Source organism: Buteo buteo, chromosome 7, assembly GCF_964188355.1.
Source record: "Buteo buteo chromosome 7, bButBut1.hap1.1, whole genome shotgun sequence".
NCBI lineage: Eukaryota > Metazoa > Chordata > Aves > Accipitriformes > Accipitridae > Buteo > Buteo buteo.
In genome coordinates, this window is record NC_134177.1 from 39173325 (window position 1) to 39193894 (window position 20570).

The 20570-nt window shown below is 44.7% G+C and overlaps 1 protein-coding gene across 7 annotated transcripts in view; it reads left to right on the forward strand.

Annotated features, from left to right (window-relative positions):
- Positions 1–20570, forward strand: part of COL26A1 (collagen type XXVI alpha 1 chain) — a 180889-nt gene that overhangs the window by 118453 nt on the left and 41866 nt on the right. For 5 of the 7 annotated variants that reach the window (XM_075032504.1, XM_075032507.1, XM_075032509.1 and 2 more), the window contains exons 4-5: positions 2346–2387; positions 17418–17479. In XM_075032504.1, the coding sequence (XP_074888605.1) occupies positions 2346–2387; positions 17418–17479 (104 nt within the window). The remainder of the gene's footprint in view (positions 1–2345; positions 2388–17417; positions 17480–20570) is intronic. The other 2 variants (XM_075032508.1, XM_075032510.1) reach the window with 1 other exon arrangement.

A 20570-nucleotide genomic window follows, 5' to 3' on the forward strand; every position in this document is an offset into this window, starting at 1 on the left:
ATGGTTTAGGACAGGTTTGTTAGCTGTAGCAAGAGGTACCAGAGTTAGAAACCCATCAGATTTGGAAGGGCCAGGAGCTGGAGTATCTAGAGAGAGGTTTCTGTGGGAGGCCAGGACTCCCCTGTCTGGCTCCTGCCAAGTTTGTTTGGGAGGTTGCAACTGATGCTCATGAGGAAGCCAAACTGGCCCTGGCCATGCAACATGCAACAGGAAAGTCTCAATAAGTACCATGTTTTCTATCTTTACACTTAGAGTAATGCTCAGATCCAGCCAGGTTGCTGCCCTGACTTAGGATGTGTCCTAGATCCCCACTTGCCTGCTCTCTCCTCTGCAGCCAGAGTTGAGGTTGCAGTCCATGCTGACATAGCTTGGACTCAGCTGGCACCGGTAACGCTTGCAGGAAAGGCAGCAACATGGCCATCACCTTCTCCCTACAGGATTTCCCAGTGGCAGGCATTGCCTCCTGGCTCCCACTGCTTGAGTTGGTGGGGCTAGAAGTGGTGTAAGTGGTGTGAGTGGTGCAGCACATGCTGTGGTTGCTCATCTGAGCAAAGCCGTGGTGGGGCCTTATGGGAACATCCCCTTGGGTCCCTGATCTGATTTACCATGTCCCTGCCGAATGAGCTTCACTTGAAACCCAAATCTTGGGTTAAACCAGCTGAAAACATTCCTCATACTGGCAATCCTGTGAAGGGCTTGGAGGTGGGTCTGTCTGAGACAGAATTTCTTTAAGAAAAAGGGAGTAAGATAGGGTTGGTGTCCATTCAGGGCAGTTCATCCACATGTCCCATGCTTGCCCAACATTATGGAAACAGCTGCTGGGAGTCATACCAGCAGCCAAGTCTCTATTTATTTCCCTCAAAGGATAGGTTTAGGAGGAATGTAACACTGGTGGCTGTGGGACCAGACTTGGCTCATTATCACTGCTTGTGTGCTTTAAACCTTGAAGGGACACGGAAGAGCTGGAGGAATATTAAAGCATCAGCCCTCCAAAGGAATCTGTGTGGGTTTTAGGGAGTGTTTGAGTCTCTTAAGGGACTCCAGGCCTTGCCCAGATTTGCACCGGTGTCGTTGCACCAATATCTCCTGTTCCTCCCTGTGAGATGAGTAGGAGGACAATAAGCGAGCCTGCTGCTCAGCTTTCTAGGCATATGTGCAAAACCATCTAGGACCCCAAACTAACAAAAACCATATTAAAAGCAATTATCTGATCTTGTTTGTTTGTTTTTAATGTGATGTTTCTAGACACTGGTACAACAAACACACTCTTGTAAAATCTTGTAACAGTTGTTTGTAGTTAGTATCTTCAAGATGATTTTATGTGTGCTGATCATGACTAATATACATCACTTCAGTGTGACCGTCATCCTCCACTGCTGTGGGAGATTTTTGGTACTAGGACAATTATTTCCTCAGCTTGTTTAGCATTTTTCTTTTTCCTTTTTTACCCTTCTATGCAAGAAAACACAGATACTGTTCACTCATATATTGTGCTTTACAGATGAAAGTGCTTTGTGGTTCACAGACTTAAATAATTATGTCTTTGCAGGCCTCAGAGTGGTTTACAAAGGCAGCTAGATTCATCTTCTCCAGTTTTACACTTGGAGATAGAAAAATCTCTAGAGGCAAGGTTAACCAGCCCAGCTCACAAACTGGCCCTGGCAGAGCTGTGGGCAGACAACCCCTCTGAAGTGTACTCTGGTTTTCTAAACGTTAGGAGATGCTGCTATGCCCATACTGCTAAAGGCCTTCCCCCGACTTGATTCCTTCTCTTCTTGTTGTCACAAACTTGGTTTTTAGCATATGCACCAGCCGCTGGGAAGGTGCTGGGTTCTTCTTCCCATGGCTCAACCAAAATGACAGCAGCTGCTCTCCCTCCTTGAACCTGGGATCATTTTTTCCCCATAGTGTGCAACTGAGGCAATGACTGCCGTTATCAAAAAAAAAACCACCAAAACCCCCAACCAAACCAAAACCAACCCCAAGCCCTTTTTACATTCAACCAGAATGGATTGCTGCAGCCTGTTTCATTCAGTAGGTTTTTCTGTGGTTGTATTTCTTGGAAGCATCATCTCCAATAGAGGCACGGGGCTCTTTTACAGGCTTATTTCAGCACTTTGAGAGCACGAGTATGTGCGTCTGTGCATGCATGTCTTGCTGTGGGTGGGAAGGGGGGAGTGCTGGCAAGAGTGCAAACGAGCCAAGTGGGGAGAGTGAAGGCGCTTTCATTCCTTACCAAGTTTTGCTCCGCAAGCTGAGTAAACTTTTTCTCTGCTGAACCAATGCTGTACAGGGCGAGGGTTTGACACGTTCCCAGTGATAATTGCCTTGTCTCCCCCCCGCAGGTTCATCTGGCCGCCAGCATGGTTACTTTTCCAACCAGGACCGTAAGTGGGCAACACAAACATCATGGAAAAGCAGAGCCTAAGAGCAAAGTGGGGTGCACTCCTGGGTGGGGGGCCATGGCAGCCAGGGATGCCCTTTGCTTGTGGGGGGAGGCATACGGGAGGGGGTCTGTGAGTCTCTGCTTGCTCTTTGCCTCAGTTTCCCTCAAGTAGCTGGAGGGCAAGGAAAAGGGGAGCTGGAAATGCCCCCACTCCTCTCAGGTTCAGGGAATTGCCTAGTCAGCACACGATGGGCATCTGGGAAGGGTCATCCTGTTTGCACTTTTCTCATTTTTCCTTGGGTTAGTGTCTGAGAGGGGACACCAGGCTCCACAGACCCTGTGTCTGCCCCAGGGTGCCTGTTGTGGTCTCTTCCTTGCAATTAAAACTGACCTCCCTGTTTTTCCTGACCTGCTAATGCTCCTTATCAATCTGGGGTTAGTATGTTGAGAAGAGTCAGAAAGGGGGTCAGCTTGCTGAGGTGAGTGCTGCAGAGCTCTCAGAGGGAAGGTGGCTGTGACCTTGTTTGCAACTGCAGGGTCTCCTGTGAGGAGAGTTCATCAGCCATTGGCATCCAGCAGCCTGGTGCCTCCTCATGTCCATTTCTGTGACACTCGTGTTGTTGTCTCTGAACAGCCTCCCCTGAGAAAACTGAGATGGTTTTAAAGGTTGAAAGTGAATGAGAGCTTATTTGTTGCTTGCCAGTGCATGAACTGTATCTCTCCAAGCTGATGGTAAAAATGGCTTGAAAGTGCTCTCGTGCATGTGCAAAAGCCCAACCAAGGTTTTAAATTCAACTGTATATCTCCAATGATGGTTAATCAATAAAAAGCAGGAATTTACATGGGAGTCTTTGTACCTGATGGCCATGTGCAGATTTTGTGGTAAATGAAAATCATGGGACCTTAGAAGCAGCACATATGCTGAGCAGATGAGTTACTCCAAAGCGCTGGTTTTGTGAAAGCAGCAGTATGGCAAGGGTATGAAGTGCTTGCACTGATCTGCCTCTTTGTTCTCCCTGCTGAACACATACTCAGCAGAAAAATAAGCGTCCCATAGCCCAAAAGCTCCTATGAAGCCTTAAATTAGGACAAGCATCTGTCTTTCTGCCCCTACCTCTATTGCAGACATGCTTCATGCTCTAGATGCAGTTCCTCTCTCTTTGTGTGCTCTGCCTATGGACGTTACAGAACATGCCTCTGATTCCTCATTAACCGCAGTTGTTCAGTGTAGAGTCAGCTGTTCGTCCTGGGCACACCTGGAGCAGACAGTAGCCAAGCAGGACAGAGATGGCACCGTGGGAAGGCTGTCTCTCGAACCAGCAGTGCTGCATCCCTTGGGTAGGACCCTGAAACTGAAGATGCCCAACACCTATTCCCAGCTGTGGAGGCCACAGGGTATTTGGAATGCGTAATGACTTCAGGTCTTTCCTTGAAATTCTTAGTTCTTACTATATCAGGAAAAAATCAATGTCTGAACAGACAAGTCAGTCCCAGCCCTTCTGGGAGAGAAGGATCCTTCAGTTCTTGTTTCTATCCTTGTTCTTTTTCATATTCTTTTCCATGGTTGGAGGTGCTATTGTTTACTCCTCTCTGTTACTTGGACATGCCTTGGCACATGAACACACTTATTGCATTGACTCTCATATTGGAGAGGACATATGGGAAAGCATTTCGTCGGCAGGAATTGCATCTAAATCTTCTGCATTCCTTATTATTGGTCCTGCCACAGGCTAGTCTGGTTTCTGGATTGTCTTTTTAAAGTGGTGATTTGTTTCCTTGGTCTCTCTTCACTTTGTGCTTCAGTTTCTCCCTTGGTGGCTGTGCCCTTTTCAAAATCTGCCCTGTTCCGTGTCCGTAGAGGGCAGGAATAGTCCTGCTCCCTGCACATCATGGCCCACTGAGGAGATAAGATATTATATTATTTAAAAATGTGGCTTACTCCATTGCACACTTCCATGCACCTTTAAGGTTTCATCTAGGCAAAATCTAACTGATGCTATTATCCTTCTGATAACCTGACAATGGGGGTTAGAGAATATTGGCTGGGTTTTTTTAATGTTTTTTTTTTGACTGTGCAAGGAATCCTCCTTATCAGCAATTTGGCCTAGGATTCTTCTAGTTGTCCTGTGTTTGAAGAGGTTTCCTGCTACGGTTTGCTCTTAGTCATTTAGCTTCCAAATCCTACATTGCTTTTTAGGATGTAGGCTAAACTCTTTGGAAGTATGGGGCCAGACAGCAAGGCAGAGATGTATTGCCTGGAGCGTGGTTGGGACTTGCTCTCTGAGGTCTGGGGAGGGGAGATGACTATTCTGAAATGAACAATGAAACATGCAGGAGCGATTCCACAACTTTCCCAGAGACTAGATAAAAAAAATTGTGCAGTGTAGAGTGTATGTGGCACCGAACAACACGAGGATTTGCTCTTCTTCTTTTTAGAAGGAAACATGCCAGATAAGTAGAGAACAGATAGACCGAGGGCAGGAGCACTGTAAAATCAGCTCCTTCCAAATGCAATGTTCATTAACTTTGATATAGGCAGGACCAAGAAGGAATAATGGAGAGCTAAAAGTTAGGTCTGTTTTAAATTGCAGTAGAGATCTGGCTGTGGATGCTTTTCTATGTTTTCAAGCTAAAGAAGTTGAAAATTTTCTAATGCAAGTGCCTGGATTACTTGAATTTTGTCATGGGCCTACTCCTTGGTGATCTGCATCCCAATACCTTGGGAATGTCACTCCAGGCATCTGGCCCACTGTCTTGGGCAAGGTGGGAAGGTAATATGGTGTTATGCTTATGCACTGAAGTGCATCAGAAGTGTGAGTTGCTGCTGTATTTCTAGCAGGTATAGAAAATGCTGTCTGTTTTCTGTAATGCTGTGACATTCCTCATAGGCTCATAAGCACTGCAGTGTAGAGAGATCTGCAGATGCTTCTGGCCACACTCAGGCACTTTCAACCCTACCCAAGGTGGGTGTCTCTACCTGGTGTTTCCTATTGGCTGTTTCTAAATATTCAGCCCATCAGAAACTTTAGTTTCAGGGACTAAAGTGGAATTTAAACTATCTGAATATACTCCTTTGTGTCAAATCAAATGATTTGTTAAAGTGAGGCCAGATTTGCGGGGAGGATCAATCTTTTTTATTAGATCAACTGATGTGGAAAAAGCAGACAAACTTTCAGGCATATTAACCCTTCTTCTGGCCTGCATTTGTATTACAAGAACGGAGGGACCTGTCTGCCAGGGGAGACTGTGCTTTAGGATATTCATTCACACCGACTATTCCTCAACAGTCTTGGTCTGAATGCAGACATGGGTGATATTTTTGGGCATGCTTGTACACTTTTTTGGGGGAAAGACTTGTCTCCCTCTGTGTTTGGACACTAGATGTTACTACACAACAAATAATGGGCCCTGTTCTGCAGCTGACTCATTGTGCAAGTCTGGGGCTAATTACTGAATCCCTCTGTGCCTCAATTTCCATCTGTAAAATGTCACAGATGCCCACCATTCATAAATCGCTTTCAGATTTCCAGATGAGGTGCTGTGTAAGTGTAGAATAGCGTTAGTTTATGCATATTGTGCTAGAGTATAATATAAACCACATGCAACAGAAGAGCCTCACAGATGTGTCTCTCTCAACTGCAAAAGGCAAGGCCTGGGCTGATGATTTAGCACAGCACTAATTGGGCTAAAATAGGAGATTGCTTTTGTACTGATGCAATTGTCACCATTGAAGTCCTCATTTACCAACAGTTTTTGGAGATAGCCCAGTGATTTCCTATTGAGGAAAACTGTAGTGTCTTGGGTTTCGAAGCATAGCAATTTATAGCAAACGTCGACATTTTTATAGCATCCCCCATGCTGGCTGTCCTCACACTTCTGGAAGGGGACTTTTTCATTGTTTATTTTGAACGTGCATCTTTCTTGGCCTGTAGCTGCACTTAGCACTTTTTTGCTGCCTGCAACCTCTTGGGCATATCCTAATCTCAAAGCAGAGGCATTTGACTGAGTCATTTCCATTGCCATTACTCTGTGTTGCATACACAGGAATCCCCATTTATTGATAAGAAAGCTGTTCCTGTGGCTGCAAGCAAATGAGTGCCTGGCAGCTGTTCAGCATTAAGTCAGTTCTCAAAGTTTAAAGGATTTGTGGGCTGTGATGGTTTGGGTTTGGGCAATTAACTTCGGTGAAGTGCTTGAGAGTGTCTTCCAGACACATTTCATAGAGAAAGATGAACTTAAACAGTTAAGAGATTTGATTTAAGTGCCCTCAAGTTTCCTGATTGTGCTGTTGGGGCTAAACTGTCAGTAGGTACAAAACCTAGGAGCTCCTTTGACTGTAGAAGAACTATGGTTCTTCCTTCCAGTTGCAATCTGGCCCTGTGCTTGTTTGAAAGTGCTGACATCATTCCTATTGCCAGTGGCATCATGTGGCAGCAGGCACCAGTGACTGCGTATTAAGCCTCTAAAGCTATCCTCTAGCTGTGTAATTCTGAAGCCCTGGTCTGAGCTTATTTGCCGGTGTATTGTTGCCTGGTGCTCAGAAGTGATTATTGACGCTGAGCTGTTGTGAGAAGAAGGTGTGGGGTTGTGGGGGATGAAGGTGTCTCTGGAGATATCCAGTTCCGTCTTGGTGTATTGCAGACAAATTGCGCCATTCTGCATTTGTCCATTTTGGACTCGTTGGCTGTTTTCCCTGTTCCTCATCAGTGCTCAGAGGGAGGGTCAAAATTCATTGTCAAATCCTCCACAGCTGTAAAAGTAACATAATATTGAGGCTGAGTGCGTGGGGTGACAGGCGTGGGAGAGAAGATTGGCTGACGCCCAGCCTTACCCAATGCTTGCCATGTTCCAGAAGAAATCTCCCCGGATGCTGGGAGATTCATGATGCTTCATTCATGGGTCTAAACTTGCCCTTTAAGGCATTTTTTAGAAGAGTTTCAAGGTGGAGGCAGCTAGAACCTCAAAATGAAGCTCCTCAAACTACCACCAGCATGATGTCTCTTAGGGGACACATGCTATGGTGCTCATTGTTGTATAGATATTATAAATCAGAGAAAGCGCAAATAGGCAAATTGTGAATAAGGGCTTGGTCCCATCAGGAAGTAAATGGATCCCCAGATTTGGGAAGCATTTGGGTGAGTTTTGGGTTAAAATAATAGGATGCAGGAATTCTGGAAAGCATTTTGATTATGGATATCCTCTGATTTTCCATGCTAAAACGAGTTAGAGAAGTAGCCTGGTGTAGCTATTTTGAAGAGTTAAAAATCTGAAACTGAAAAGGAAATGTGCCTGGCTAACCCCAAGTGGGTATTTCCTTTATTAGTTTTTCTTCACCCAGAAGTTAACAAGGAAACAACAAAAACGAAAAAGTCCTGTGCACAGCCTTGTGCTAGCCACCAATCTGATGCAAGTGTTACCTTGTTCTTCATGTTATGGGGACCAGATGATATGAGGGATTTGCTGGATCTCCTGACTCCCCAGTGTCCCTGGGTGTCTCAGAGAACAAAATCGCAGCTGCAGAGAAATGTGGAAGGGATTCCTCTTTCTGCTGCTCACATCTATAAGGACCATTGCAGGGCTCTGGAGGATTTAGATAAAGGCCAGCAAAGGCTAATTAGCAGAATTAGGCAGAGTAATGGTCCTCGAGAGACTGACTATCTTGTATCCTTGAACCATTTCACTCCAGCTCCCAAGTGCTGAGTGACAGTCATTAGCCTTGTGCAGAGAAATAGTGTGTTGAACAAGGGCCGTGGGATGCTGTGCCAGAGCCCCAGGGAGGAGTGAATTGTGGGAGAATGGACAAACCACGGTGGGTTGAACCTGAAGCTGAAATGTTGACATGGGAAATCAAAGCTTTGCAAAAGTGCCCCTGGCAATAGTAATAATAATTATCAGAGTGTATTTGCTGTAGAAAGCATGAGTGTTGTAGAAAGCATGGGCAAACATAGTATTTTGATGTTCAGGGAGCCAAATTCTTCTGAATTCAAACCATCATTTTCAGTTGCTTAAACAATTGTTTTTCTTATTGGTCTTTCAGCTAATTTTTTGTCTTGGCTAAAGGAAGCCAATGCTAAATGTTCTGGATGAGGAGCCACTAGTGCTTGACTGAGCATCCTAAATGTAACATGTTTATGGGTTACAGGGACTTTGTGCAGAGAGGAAGCATCTAACCCTAGAGGTGTCTTGCAGCCTTGTAGGCTGAAGTGTAATAAAACTCAAAGCAGGGGTAGAACTCACTGTCAGAAATCCAGACTGGAAACAAGATGCATATTTTTTATACAATGGTTAACTTTGGATGCAGTTCACTAAAGAAATCTAGGTTGTCTGGCTATAGAGTGTCTTCCTGAAAGACATACTCCAGTTAAGCACACATTGTTTGGCTTGAGACTGTGAGAGATTCTCTGACCTGTGATACACAGGTGCAGAACCAATATTATAAGAGTCCCTCCAGACTTTTTGGTGAGCCTCGATTCGAATGTTTCCTTTTGTCCTGTCTGCTTCCTTATTTCATGTTACATTACGCCATATTTTGACTGTATTTTCCCCCTGATTGCTTCTCCCAGCAGGGAAAAACAGTCTCTTCTGTAAGGGATGTGAGACCATCTCAATTCAAGATGAACTTTCAGGCGTAGTGGGGTTCCCATGTGTGCTTGGACTGGGGTCAGGTCCCATTAAGTATCACTCCATGTCATAGATCAGGGAGTGATAGAGCAATGAGTCTGGTTCAATGATGGTGGGTATCAGACACTGGATTTTGGCGTAGTGAGGACCGGACCAGCTATAGAAGGAGTGTTTTCCCCTGGGAAGGAGCCCCAGCCCCTGTGGGCTCTGTGCCCTTGGCTTCCTTGGCAGAAAGGCATGTGGGCTCCCTCCTTTTAATTTGGGGACTCAATCTAGCTTGCATATAGCCCTATCTTGCGGTGAGAGGTTTGTATATACATATTGTTCATACTACCTATGTGTCTTTATTTTCTGTCTTTTTATTTGCTTCAGTGGGCTTTAGAGCCAGGCAGCGGTCTAGTGGTGAAGCAGGGGAGTAAAGGGCTCACGGGAGGGTTGTTTTGTACAATGTCAGAAGTACCAAGCACCCACAGTACCACCAGCATTGCTTAGGAGCACAATGTTTAGCGGTTCCACAGACAGCAAGGCTTTAACAAACTCATGCTGGATAGGTAAAATCTTTATTATCAGGGTCATTTCAGTCTTCAGGCAACTATGCTGGGCTACATTGGTAAAATGTCTTTGGTGTTTCTAAAAACAATAAATCATACATTTCTAGCAAAACGTGTTGCATCAAAATCCAGCCATTCCCTGCTAAACCTTACTCTGACAGATAAAGATGGATTGAACACGGATCTCACAACTCGTGGTTGCCTGTGAATAAATGATCATGATCTAATTCCATATGCTAACAGAGCACAGGCCTAACCAGCAAAATAGATCTTTGGCGCTGTGAAAGAGCATAAATCCCCAGGCTGAGAGCAATTATGTATAAAATTAGTTAGTGGTGTGGGAGTGTGCATGTGTGAAATTTTAAATAAAACAATGTGAGTGATGTGAGCTGTTTAAGAATAGACCTGGGCGAATAATGGAGGGGTTTTGGGTTCATTTGCCAAACCAAAAAACTGGAAAGAAAAATGATTTGGGAGAAACTGAAATGGAAATTTTTAAGGTTTTGACACAACGTAATAACTAAAATATGGTTTTGGGTCAACCCAAATTATTTCAATTGACCCAAAGTGAACTATTTAGTTTCACTTAAGACTATTTAATTAGTTCATTTCATTTTTAATTTAGGTGAGTTTTGAAATAAATGCTATTTCAAAATTTAAGACTGAAACATGTCATTAAGAAACTATGAAAGTAATTTTAAAATCTAGATAAAATACTGCAAAAATTGAAAACGTTGCACCCATTTTTTTCACTTGAAACCATGTACCAAATTTTATGTGGGTTCTCAAATAGTAGTTGTTACTCCAAAAGTGCATTTTGTGGTAAACTTTCTTTTCACTCAGTTTTGCTCAGGCTTTTTTTTTTACAGATGCTTCAAAATCACAGAATATCATGATAATGAAAAAAATATTTATTACTTATTCAGGGAAAAAAGCCTTTTCCTGTTTAAGAAGGTAGAAGAAAGTAGACATGAAAATGAAGTATGAATATTTTACAAGCAGAAAAAGATCAGATAGCTGTTCTCATAAGAAAGGAAATTTGAGCTGCTTTTTAAAGATAGCCAGTAAAGTTAAGGGTAAGGGTTATTATAACAGAGATATAAGAGAGAGAGAGATTACAAATGGAGACATTTTGGCAGTGATCGGGGTCTCCTAGCAGAGATGGTGAATTATCTGTAATGATGGTAAAAAGGCAAAAATATTCTATAGGTGTTCTGTTTCATATTGATATGCAGCCTAATAACTCACAATTTACAGGTGAAAATAAAACTTTCCATCCTGAAAAATCCCGATGTGAAAACTGTGGGAGAGAACAAACCCTCTTTGGTCAATGAGACAGTCTTTAAATTTCCCTGAGCCTCCAGCTCCTTATCTGTGAGATACTTTAATTACACTAACGGTCATGCTGAGCGGAAATGTTGTGGGGCTTTGTTAGTGCTGGTTTTGAATTTGGGATTAGAGGAACTGGGTATTGGAAGTGAGTAGCCTATGGTTTTCAGTAGTAGTTTGACCCAGAAAGGGGGCAAAAAGGAAGATGGTCTCTCTCTCCCCTCTGTCCTTCCTTCCACATTTCCCCATGGGTGAGACCCGGCCTTGCTCAGCCATCTCTGTGCAGTGGAAGCAGAAGGGAGCGTGCTCTATAAATACAAAGCTGTAGGATGTGGTTGTGTCCTGTGCGTGTCCAGCCTATGCACACTTAGGTTGGAGCATGCAATGTTTGCAGTTCAACAGCAATACAGATTTCCCCTGCAGCTGAACACACTGAAATGCTGGTGGGAGGAGGGACCTAATGAGCAATTCTTTTTTCAGTTGGGTGTCTTGGACTCCAGCATCACTGCTCTGAGAGACCCTGGCCATCTGGGACCCTTCCCTTGCCACTGTCTTCGCCAAAAGGTGATAATTTGCAATGCACGCCACAAGTAAATATCATGGCAGCAAACTGAGAGACTCTTAATGATCCTACACTAAACAAAACTCTGAGAGCTTCTCCTTACAGAGAAACAGTTCTTGCTCCAGCTTACTGGGACCTGAGCCGTGGCCAGGGCGTACAATATCCCAGTAGGAGCCCTTTCCTCCCGCAGCTCTCCAGACCTTTGATTCCTGTTTGTTCTTCAGACCAGAGGCTACTGGGCGACACAAGTGTTCCTCCTCTCCACGGTTGCTGTCAGCTCTTTGCCTTTCACATGCTCCAGCCCTGTTACAGAGCTACAGACATGACTGATTCTAAACAAGTACAATTAATAAAGTCTATCTAGCCAACATCTGACTCTCATTAGAGGAAACGTTTTGAAAAAACAGATCCCAGGTTGGCTGTGATTTATGGCTTGGGCCTGCTATCCTTCACAAGCACTGGCGAAAGCTTTTGCAAAGGGCCAGAACATAAACTACTTAGGGAAACTCAGTATCCATGTAAAAAGGCTGGAAGGGTCAAATCAGACAAATTAAAGAGGGGTGGAGATGCAAGCCCAGGCTGGCTGTCCCCTGCTGAGGGCCACCTAGGTAGGCACAGGAGATCTGTGTTCATATTTCTACTGTGGAATTTGACTTGAAATTTCTTCTGTGCCAGAGTCTGAAAGTGTCACTGGTTTTTTTGCTGGCTATACTGTGTGTACGTGTGGCAACAAGTGGATGGAGGGGTCAGTGATCTGGTGCTTTATCTCTAGATTGTCAAAATACATCTCTGGTGCATAACGTCTAGGGTGCTCACCAAGTTGACAGAAGAAATTAGCTGTGCTTCCTATTTCCCTTGAGAGTTTTGAGCTTCATGGGTTTTTCCTTGCAAAGAAACACAGTTGCCTGGACTAATTTAGCTGACTTCATCCCTGCTCTTCCAGGTTTGTCCAGAGACTACTCTGAACTTGGCCAGGAGAAAGGTGTCTACTAACTGAGAAAAGCTGATCTCCTGCTTCATTTGAAAGACAAAATTTTCTTCAAACTGGACCTACTCAAGTTGTGTGTTACTGATTTGTAAGACAGTGCACCCCAAACCATAACAGTGTGGTGCATGCGACCTGCTCTGAGTAGTCCTGATTGTGCTATTGCTGGTGCAGAGTTAAAGCTGTTGGGTTCCCAGTGCTCTAAATATGGGCTGTTGGCGTAGCCTTGCTGCAGCTCTGGTTTGCTCCCCCTACCCGGAGATTAACCGAGTTTGTCCCCTTCATGCATGTCCATTTCTGAAAAGTGCAATGAAAGTGGTGGACTTCATTGGAGAGAGAAGAGCTGCCAGGCAGGTTGTATCACAGAAGTCAAATATACTAATTTATTTCTCTGTGTGTATGTAACATTTGGTCCTTTTTCATCCTCTGACGTTGGGTCCTTTACAGAAGAAACATTACACTAACAATGGATGAAAGGAAAGTGAGACTCAGAGGAGAGAAGTGCATTGTTTAGAGTCCCAAGCAGGTTGAAGCATGAGCTGCAAACGCAGTTCTTATGTCCTGAAGCCTGACTGTGTGCTACACCCCATTGCATTGCAAGGTTGAAGTTTCTTGTAATGGCAAAATACGGTCCTGAAAAAACTGGCTGTCAAAGATTTTATTTGTTTAAACAAAGGCTATGTGATTCCAGAATTCTCTCCCCTTTCATATGCTATAAACCACCTCCTCCGCCTCTCCTCTGAAATATGAATTTTGGAGTAATCCATCAAGAAAAAGAGAGACGGAGCCTTGATCCCTTGACTTCAGTTGAGCTGTGCAATTTATATCTACTGAGCATCTGGCTGTAGGGAAACCAAAAGCCCTTTTAATATTCTGCAGAGACTCTGGGTATACAAATGAGCGTGGGCTGTCAGAACTGAGAAATGGAGCTGAGATGCCAAGAGGTTTCTTTGCTGTTTTGTGCAAAACTCTGACCTGCGGCCCTGTGGTGAAAGTTGGCTTGTTGGGTTTGTTTTTTTTTTTGACTCCCCTCAGTGCCATTGCAATAATTGTGCTGAAATCATTAGAGCCCCATTGGTATAAAGCCGTTATCACGCCTTTCTTGTTAATCTCAGTTTGAGTGAGGAGTTTGAAGACTTGTGGGGCTTTCAGTCTTGAGCAGCTGAAATATGCAGCTATTTAATCATGAAATTATGCAAACGCTGCTCGAGCCCTGCAAAGCAGGAATGCCAAGTTAGCAAGGCACCTGAAGTCAGTCACTCACCGCTGTAAATTGCTTGTTGTAGGAGTGTATCCAGAGTGGAAGCTGCAGGCTTAGAGCCTGATGCTTGTTTGCAGAGCTGCAGTGCTGGAGGCGCTGGCTTCAGCCTTTAATCGAAGATTGGTCAAATGTATCAACCTTTGGATAAGGGTTAAGTGGGTCACTGCTGGTACAGGGTACATGACTTGTTATTTTCCGGCATGTGGAGTGTACCACATCTCTGATACATTAGACTTTTCTTTCCCTCCAGTTGCATTGCTTTACCGATGCATCTGGAGAGGGGGAATGGGAGGACAGGAAGGGAGAAGTGTGCTAGGACAGTAACAGTGAGACATTGTGGAGACAGACTGGGTGTCATGCGATATGCTGGTACAGTCTCATGTTCGTTATCTCAATTATCTATCCTCCCTGCTGGAATATTTCTAAAACAAATCCTACCATGTGTTTTGAGGTTGGGCTTCATAGAGTGAAATCACAACTCCTTTTTCAGAGTTTAGATGGAAAAATACAAATCTGCCAACTAGAAATATGAGGGAAATAAACTGTCGTTCTGTGTAGCAACAAGTGATGGATTTCTGCAGATACAGAAAGCATTTGCTCTGGAGTTCCAGGTCAGAGAGTATGTGTATTTGCCCCAATGTTATATTCGTTACATGTGAAAAAATGATGTGAGATTCTCAAGCTCGTTTTAGTAAAGCAGACTGCTTTCACCCTGATCAGGAAATTCAACTTCACAGTCCCAGGCCTTGGAACCACCAGCCATCAGGATTAGACACTAAATACTTCAGTGCATAGTAGTCAGGGAAGACATTTATTAGCTTGATTTGTCACCACCATTCTCAGGCTTTCTGCAAGGACGGATAACGACCCCAGACCTTGAAGCAGCCTGGTCCCCAGTGTTTTGTGAGTGAGCTTTGAATGTAGTTTCTGTAACTGCAGTACTGAGCAGTCATCTCTGTGTTTGAAAGCATCATCCGTCTGTTGGTTAGCTAACTAAATGTCACAAGGATTTGTTGGCAGGACAGCTTGCCTTAGTAAGAAGATCTTTTGCATTAGGACGTCCACTTCCTGGATTAGTTAAATGTCTTTTGGGTCCAGGCTAAGTACCTTGGGTGTGGATCTGGGTTTCCAGGTATTTCACGAAGGAAAGGATCAGAGTTCAAATTTAACTTGAGCTTAAGTAGTTCTCTTTCTGACGTGGGCTGTTTTCCATATGTTTCAGCAGGTATCACTGACATAAAGAAGATATTAGTACAAATCTCACCATGCAGTGGCACGTCTGCTTCCTCCCCTCTTCTGTCATTTTGTTCATTTAAATCTAACCTTTTGTGCTGCAAACGAAGCTGAGAGGGCTCTTTGAGACACTCTTCAAGAGCAGAGAGGGCTGCTGGGCTGGTGCTGTTTGTACACTCTGTCCAGCAGAGACAATCAGAGTATCCTCCCCCCAGGAGCTGGTTGATTCACCCCTGTGCAGAGGGGTACTACAAGCCCTTTTTTATGAGCGGAGCTCTCCAAAGAGAGCTTAAATGATCAATCCATCTCAAATTATGCATGAAGATGGTTTTCAGACAGTTCAAGTCAGTCTCTTTAAACCTAGGGGAGTTTTTAATATGTGCAAGCCAGCAGAAGGGAGAATAGGACTCCATATTTTATTTGCTCTGTAACACATCTGGTACGCCTTTTGGCTCTTGGGAGCACTGGATTTATTCAGTCTTATCTTTCTGGGGGGATGCGCAAGATCAGAAGCACGAAGCCAGTTACATGCAGAACGTAATTCCCTGTTTTACACACCACAAGCAGATCTAGACCAAACAAGCCTCACCCATTTCCTTCCCTGTGGGACAATGCGCTTATGGCACTTGCGTATTCATGGGCCAATTCAAGCCAAAAAATATTGCCCAAGACCTATTGCAGAGAATAAGAATAAACAAATGTTATTTCCTACTGGGTAAAAAAGTCCATGCCAGTATTAACCTGTGAGGAAATCCCTCAGTCTAGGTGTTCCTGAACCATTAGGTGCTTTGTCTGCAAAATGTTGGGTATCGTGAGGTGGAAGCTCTATGTCTAGCTCCTTTGTGAAGCCACGCAGCTCCTCATAGAGGGTCAAGGAGAGAATTTCTTTGGAAGGTTTATGCAATGGGTGCTTGGTCGCCATTAGCACTCAAGCAATCTTCTTGGACTGTAAATCACTAATGTGGAGCAGCCAGGCTTCCTGGCCCTCCAAGCCATGCGCTAAAATCTTTGCATGGCTGAGAGCCGTCAGTACATACCATGTGCTTCATAAAACTGAAAAGTGTTTGCAGGTGAAGATTGGAGAGATTCCTTGGGGCTCCTTGTGCAAAAGGGGACAAAGCTTGTTGGGGAAGACAACTGAAGGCCTAGGTGTCGGGATGATGTTTAGTCAGGCCAAACCCCATGTTCGCTCATTCCTTGTCATAGGTAGGCACTGGGTTTACTCAACATCCCCTGCATCAGTACAACCTCAGCCTGAGCTGCACCTGAATGGTCTATTAAGGGGCTCAAGAATTTTACAGGTCAACATCCCCAGCCCTATGGAAATACCAGGATTAAATACTTCTTCCATGGCCAGTCAATGAAAGCTGGCTCTGCCCTTAAGGAGCCCAGAAATGCACACAGGGATGTATTTCTCCTTTGTGGGACGCGAGATGGCAGCGATTCATCATCTGAATATGGATGTTTTTTTTCTCTGAAATACTTCATGCTGCAAGTAATTTTCCCTTTTTAAAAACTGTTGCGCTTCAGAAGTCATGATAGGCGAGTGGTCCAGTCTGGAAAGCTTCTCCGAGAGCTGGGAGCAGGCAGTTCAACACTGCTGCAAAGTGCTGGGAAAGTGCCTTGTTGATTAAATCTCTGTTCAGGGCTTTATCCTCCTTCACTCACTTTAAAACTGCTGAAATGAAAACAGAGGAAAAGCAGCAGGCCTTCTGTTTAGATAAGTGGTGTCCTTTGTATCAAGCAATCATTTTAAACTGCACTCAGAGCCCATTACATTAATGTTTGTTCTTGCTAAGGCATCCTGTCAAGACCCCTTTGGTGGTTGCTGCCTATCTGTTGCTTCTATGCAGCACAGTGAGATGGAAATGACTTTGGGCTGCAGCTCCAGTCTGCATCAGCCCTGGGGTCTGTCTTGGATTTTCTTGCTGTCACTGAGACAGATGATTTGTTGTGGGAGTGGTAACAGGGCCTGGGAGTGCAGGGGTGGAGCAGGACTCCACAGAGATGGGCATTTTGTATATTTGTTGCTTTCCTTAGTATTTGATGAGGACAGTATAGGAGAGGGTACAGCAGAGAGCTAAATGGAGTAGTGGTTGTGCAGCCTGGTGTCCTGTGAGGTGGGAGCATGTGCCACACCAGCTTGCACCAGTAGCAGAACAAGCGTCTCTGCTGGTGACAACAGGTCATGCTGGTTGACGCCATGAAAAGTTTTAAAACTAATTTTTTGTTCATCTACCTTCTACCTATTGGGAACTTGGCTTCACAGTCTACCCCACTAAACATCCCTAAACAAGGTCCATGTAACGTGGTTGTGGCTGTTCATCTGTGCAATGGATTTGAATACTTATTTTCCCCCCATAACTGATCTTCAATCACTTTTTTGTGTGCCTTGGATCAAAAAGGGATCAGGGTCTGCAGACTGAAAGCCATGGATTAAAATGCAAAGTATGTAGAAATTTTACATCATTTTGTTGTGTTCTTTCTAGAATGCATGAACTGCACAAGGCTAGCAGATATGACTGAGAGGCTAAACACGCTGGAGGCCAAGGTAAGGACCTGCCTTTATTCTTCCATTTGACAAAAATTTCCAAGAGCTGCTGGTGAAAAAGATGTTGAGTTGGCAGCCCTGGAGAGATCAGGTATCTGTCCTTCTGTCCACAGCAAGGAACAGGCTGTGGCTGTGGTTCTGCCCCAGGAAGCGAGGGCAGCACTGCTGTGCACATGGGCATTGCTCACCTCTAGGCTAGCTCCTTCCACTTCCCATGCAGCTGCATCTCTGCCTCCTTCTTCCCTCCAGCTGCTCAGCTCAGCTCCTCCTAAATAATGCTCAGACCTGAGAAATAACATGCCATGTGTTGCTATCACGCTTATTGCTGTGTTTGCCTGGTACAAGCCTGCCCTCACACTGTGTCCACTTTGCCTCTGGCTGCCTGGCTCTCATGATGGGCTCACTGGCTGCCATGCAGTGGTGCATTCGGGCCACGGTCACCACTGTCACATGTGTGCAGCTGCTAATAAACAATAAATAGCTCATTGCTCTCAGCTGGATCACGTTGGCTCAGGTTTTGCTTCAGAAACAGAGGGCAGACAGAGCTGTATGAAAAAATCTCTTGCCTTCAGCTGGTTGATAACATGGGGATGTAAAGCAGTGATTCCCGTGGCTCAGGAGAAAAGCAGACTCTGATTCTGGTCTCTCTCGCTAAAAATGCCTTGTAGAAACCTTACTGATGTAGAGTGCATAACAGAGTAGTAATAGTATGTAGATTTTTCTAAGAACAGTTGTTCATTAGCCTGCTCTTCAAGTGCTATCCAGTCCTGCTTTTTTATCCCTGTTCTGAAAGATGGGAGGCTTTTGTGCATAGTTTAGTGGAGACAAATGTTAAGGGGAGACCTTCATGTTGTGGTTTTTTTTCTGCAAATTGTTTTAATTTCTACCTACTGGGATTCAGATAAATTGTTCCAGTCTAGCAACAAAGCAGCTGAGTCAGTCATTCCCCTTTGATCTGTGGTCCCTCCTGTGACAGCCCAGTCCTGGCTGTTAGATATAGTGCTTTGGTCCCTTTAAGGCATGTGCTGCTGTTATTATTCATTAACTGATGGTTATCAATGACATAAAAGAATTTGGGGAGAAACCTTTCTGGAGGAGGGGTGGTAGATGTGTGGTGGTTTTGAGGCCAGTGCATGATATTATGGTAATTTGGGAATTGTCTGTGCTGAAATGGAGTGAGCAATGTTGTCTGGAACTTCCTCAAAGCCTTCACAGTTACATTTCACTACATGAAAATGAAGAGGTGGGGGGAATGAAATTCTGGGGAGAAGAATTGTTCGAGTTAAAACAACTGTTGTGGTGCAAAGGACAAAGATGAGCTGGATTGTTTTTCCAAGCAGCGGGACCTGGCAGGTGGGTGTTCTTTGGCAGGGAGGAACTGGAGGCGTTTGGAGAGGAGAGGGGGGCTGGTGACTGACCTCTGCGTGTGCAGTCCCAAATCCAAGAAAGACATGAGACCAGCCTCAGAGACACGTAAATCAGCCCTCCCATGCTCAGCCTGTAGCCAGCTGTACCTTCCTTTGCTTTCCAGGATTTTCTATATCTGGCTCACTGGAAAATGATAGACTGTCCTGACATCAGAGTGCCCACACTCTGCTGGCTTGTGCTGCTCAGCACTTTTGTCAGGGAACAAAGCGTGAGAGGCTAATGACAACTTCAGCTGAGGTCCTGGCAGGACTTCATGGAGGAGGAAGGAGGTCCTACCTACCCAAATCCCCTCAAGAAGTCTTAGCCCAAGAGTGAAACTGCACCCAGGTCAATGGGTTTGTCTTACAGATATGAAGCTGGTTTAAATTGGGTGATATTCCCATCACCTGAAAGCAATCTGCTCTCTGGTGTTGACACCAACTGCTAGCTGCGCATGGTACTCAGGAAGTGCTGCCTGCTTGCCTTCTGCATGGGACCTGTAGTGAAGGCAGAAGCACATTGTCTTCTACTCTAATTTTCTATTGTGAAGTACTAAAGAGCCTGTCTCTGCAAGGATGCCTTCTGCAGCCCAGCCCAGCAATGTCATTATCAATCTTTTGGCTTCCACTTTGAAAAGCTGTGGGTGCTGTGCAAAAATTGACTGTAGCAATTAAATAGGGAGTGAAGCAGCATTACACAAATGCTGGTACTGTACACAAGAGAAATATGCTGATTCACACTTTTTTTCAAGGTTAATTTGAGTTCAGTTTGATCTATGTAGCAATGTAATGACCTCAGTTGTTGTTATTCAATAATAGCTACCTCCATTAAAAAGGTGCTTGCATTTGTTTAGTGTTGTCCACATTCCTGCTCTGGATTTTGGAGAAAGATCCCCATTTTGCTGGATGATCTGGATGTGAAGTTGTCTCTCAGCATTCCAAACTGTCTTCTTGTAACGTCTCATTTCACCACAACAGCCTGAAGCGGTTCAGAGGGAGGCAGGAGTGATGGGATGGGCACACACATCCCTTGCCAATGTTGGAGACTGATCTCCTCCTGATTTTTGCTGTCTTGTTCTGCAAAGACAGATGTGGAAGTTCATCCTTCCTTTAAGCAAAGATGGATTTTCCTGCCACAGTCCTGCTCCTTCTGGAGACAGCTGAAGTTGAGGAGCTTTGCTGCTTTTCCTCTCTTGAATTTCAGCCCAGCATGACCATGATGAGCTTAGGGAATGGCAATGGGTAAGATCAGCTATCTCAGTGTAGCCAGTCAGCTTCAAGCAGGTAAGGCCACTGGCACCTGCTGTAAGGGCTTTGAGGCATGTGGAGTGTGTGTAGACTTGTTATAAATTACTGCAAGGCCGAAGGGTGAGAGCAAATACATGGAAAGCTACCTCTGAAGGCACTGTGGACCTGGGCAGATCGGTAGTGGGTGAGAAGTTTTGCTTTAACAGAGTAGGTTAGGGACAAATGAAAAACAACCTCTTCCTCACACCTCTGCAATGGGGACCAGGAGCCAGGAGCCTTTCTTGGTTATGTGTGAGGATTTGTAAAATGCATGTTTGTCCTCCAGTGGCTGTGAAGGGCAAGTTAAAGAAACTTAAACTCAGCCATGGAAGAAGAGGCTACAAAACTGTGGTTTCTTCTTTCCCCACTCGTGTTCTGCAGGCTTTTATAGCTGTCCC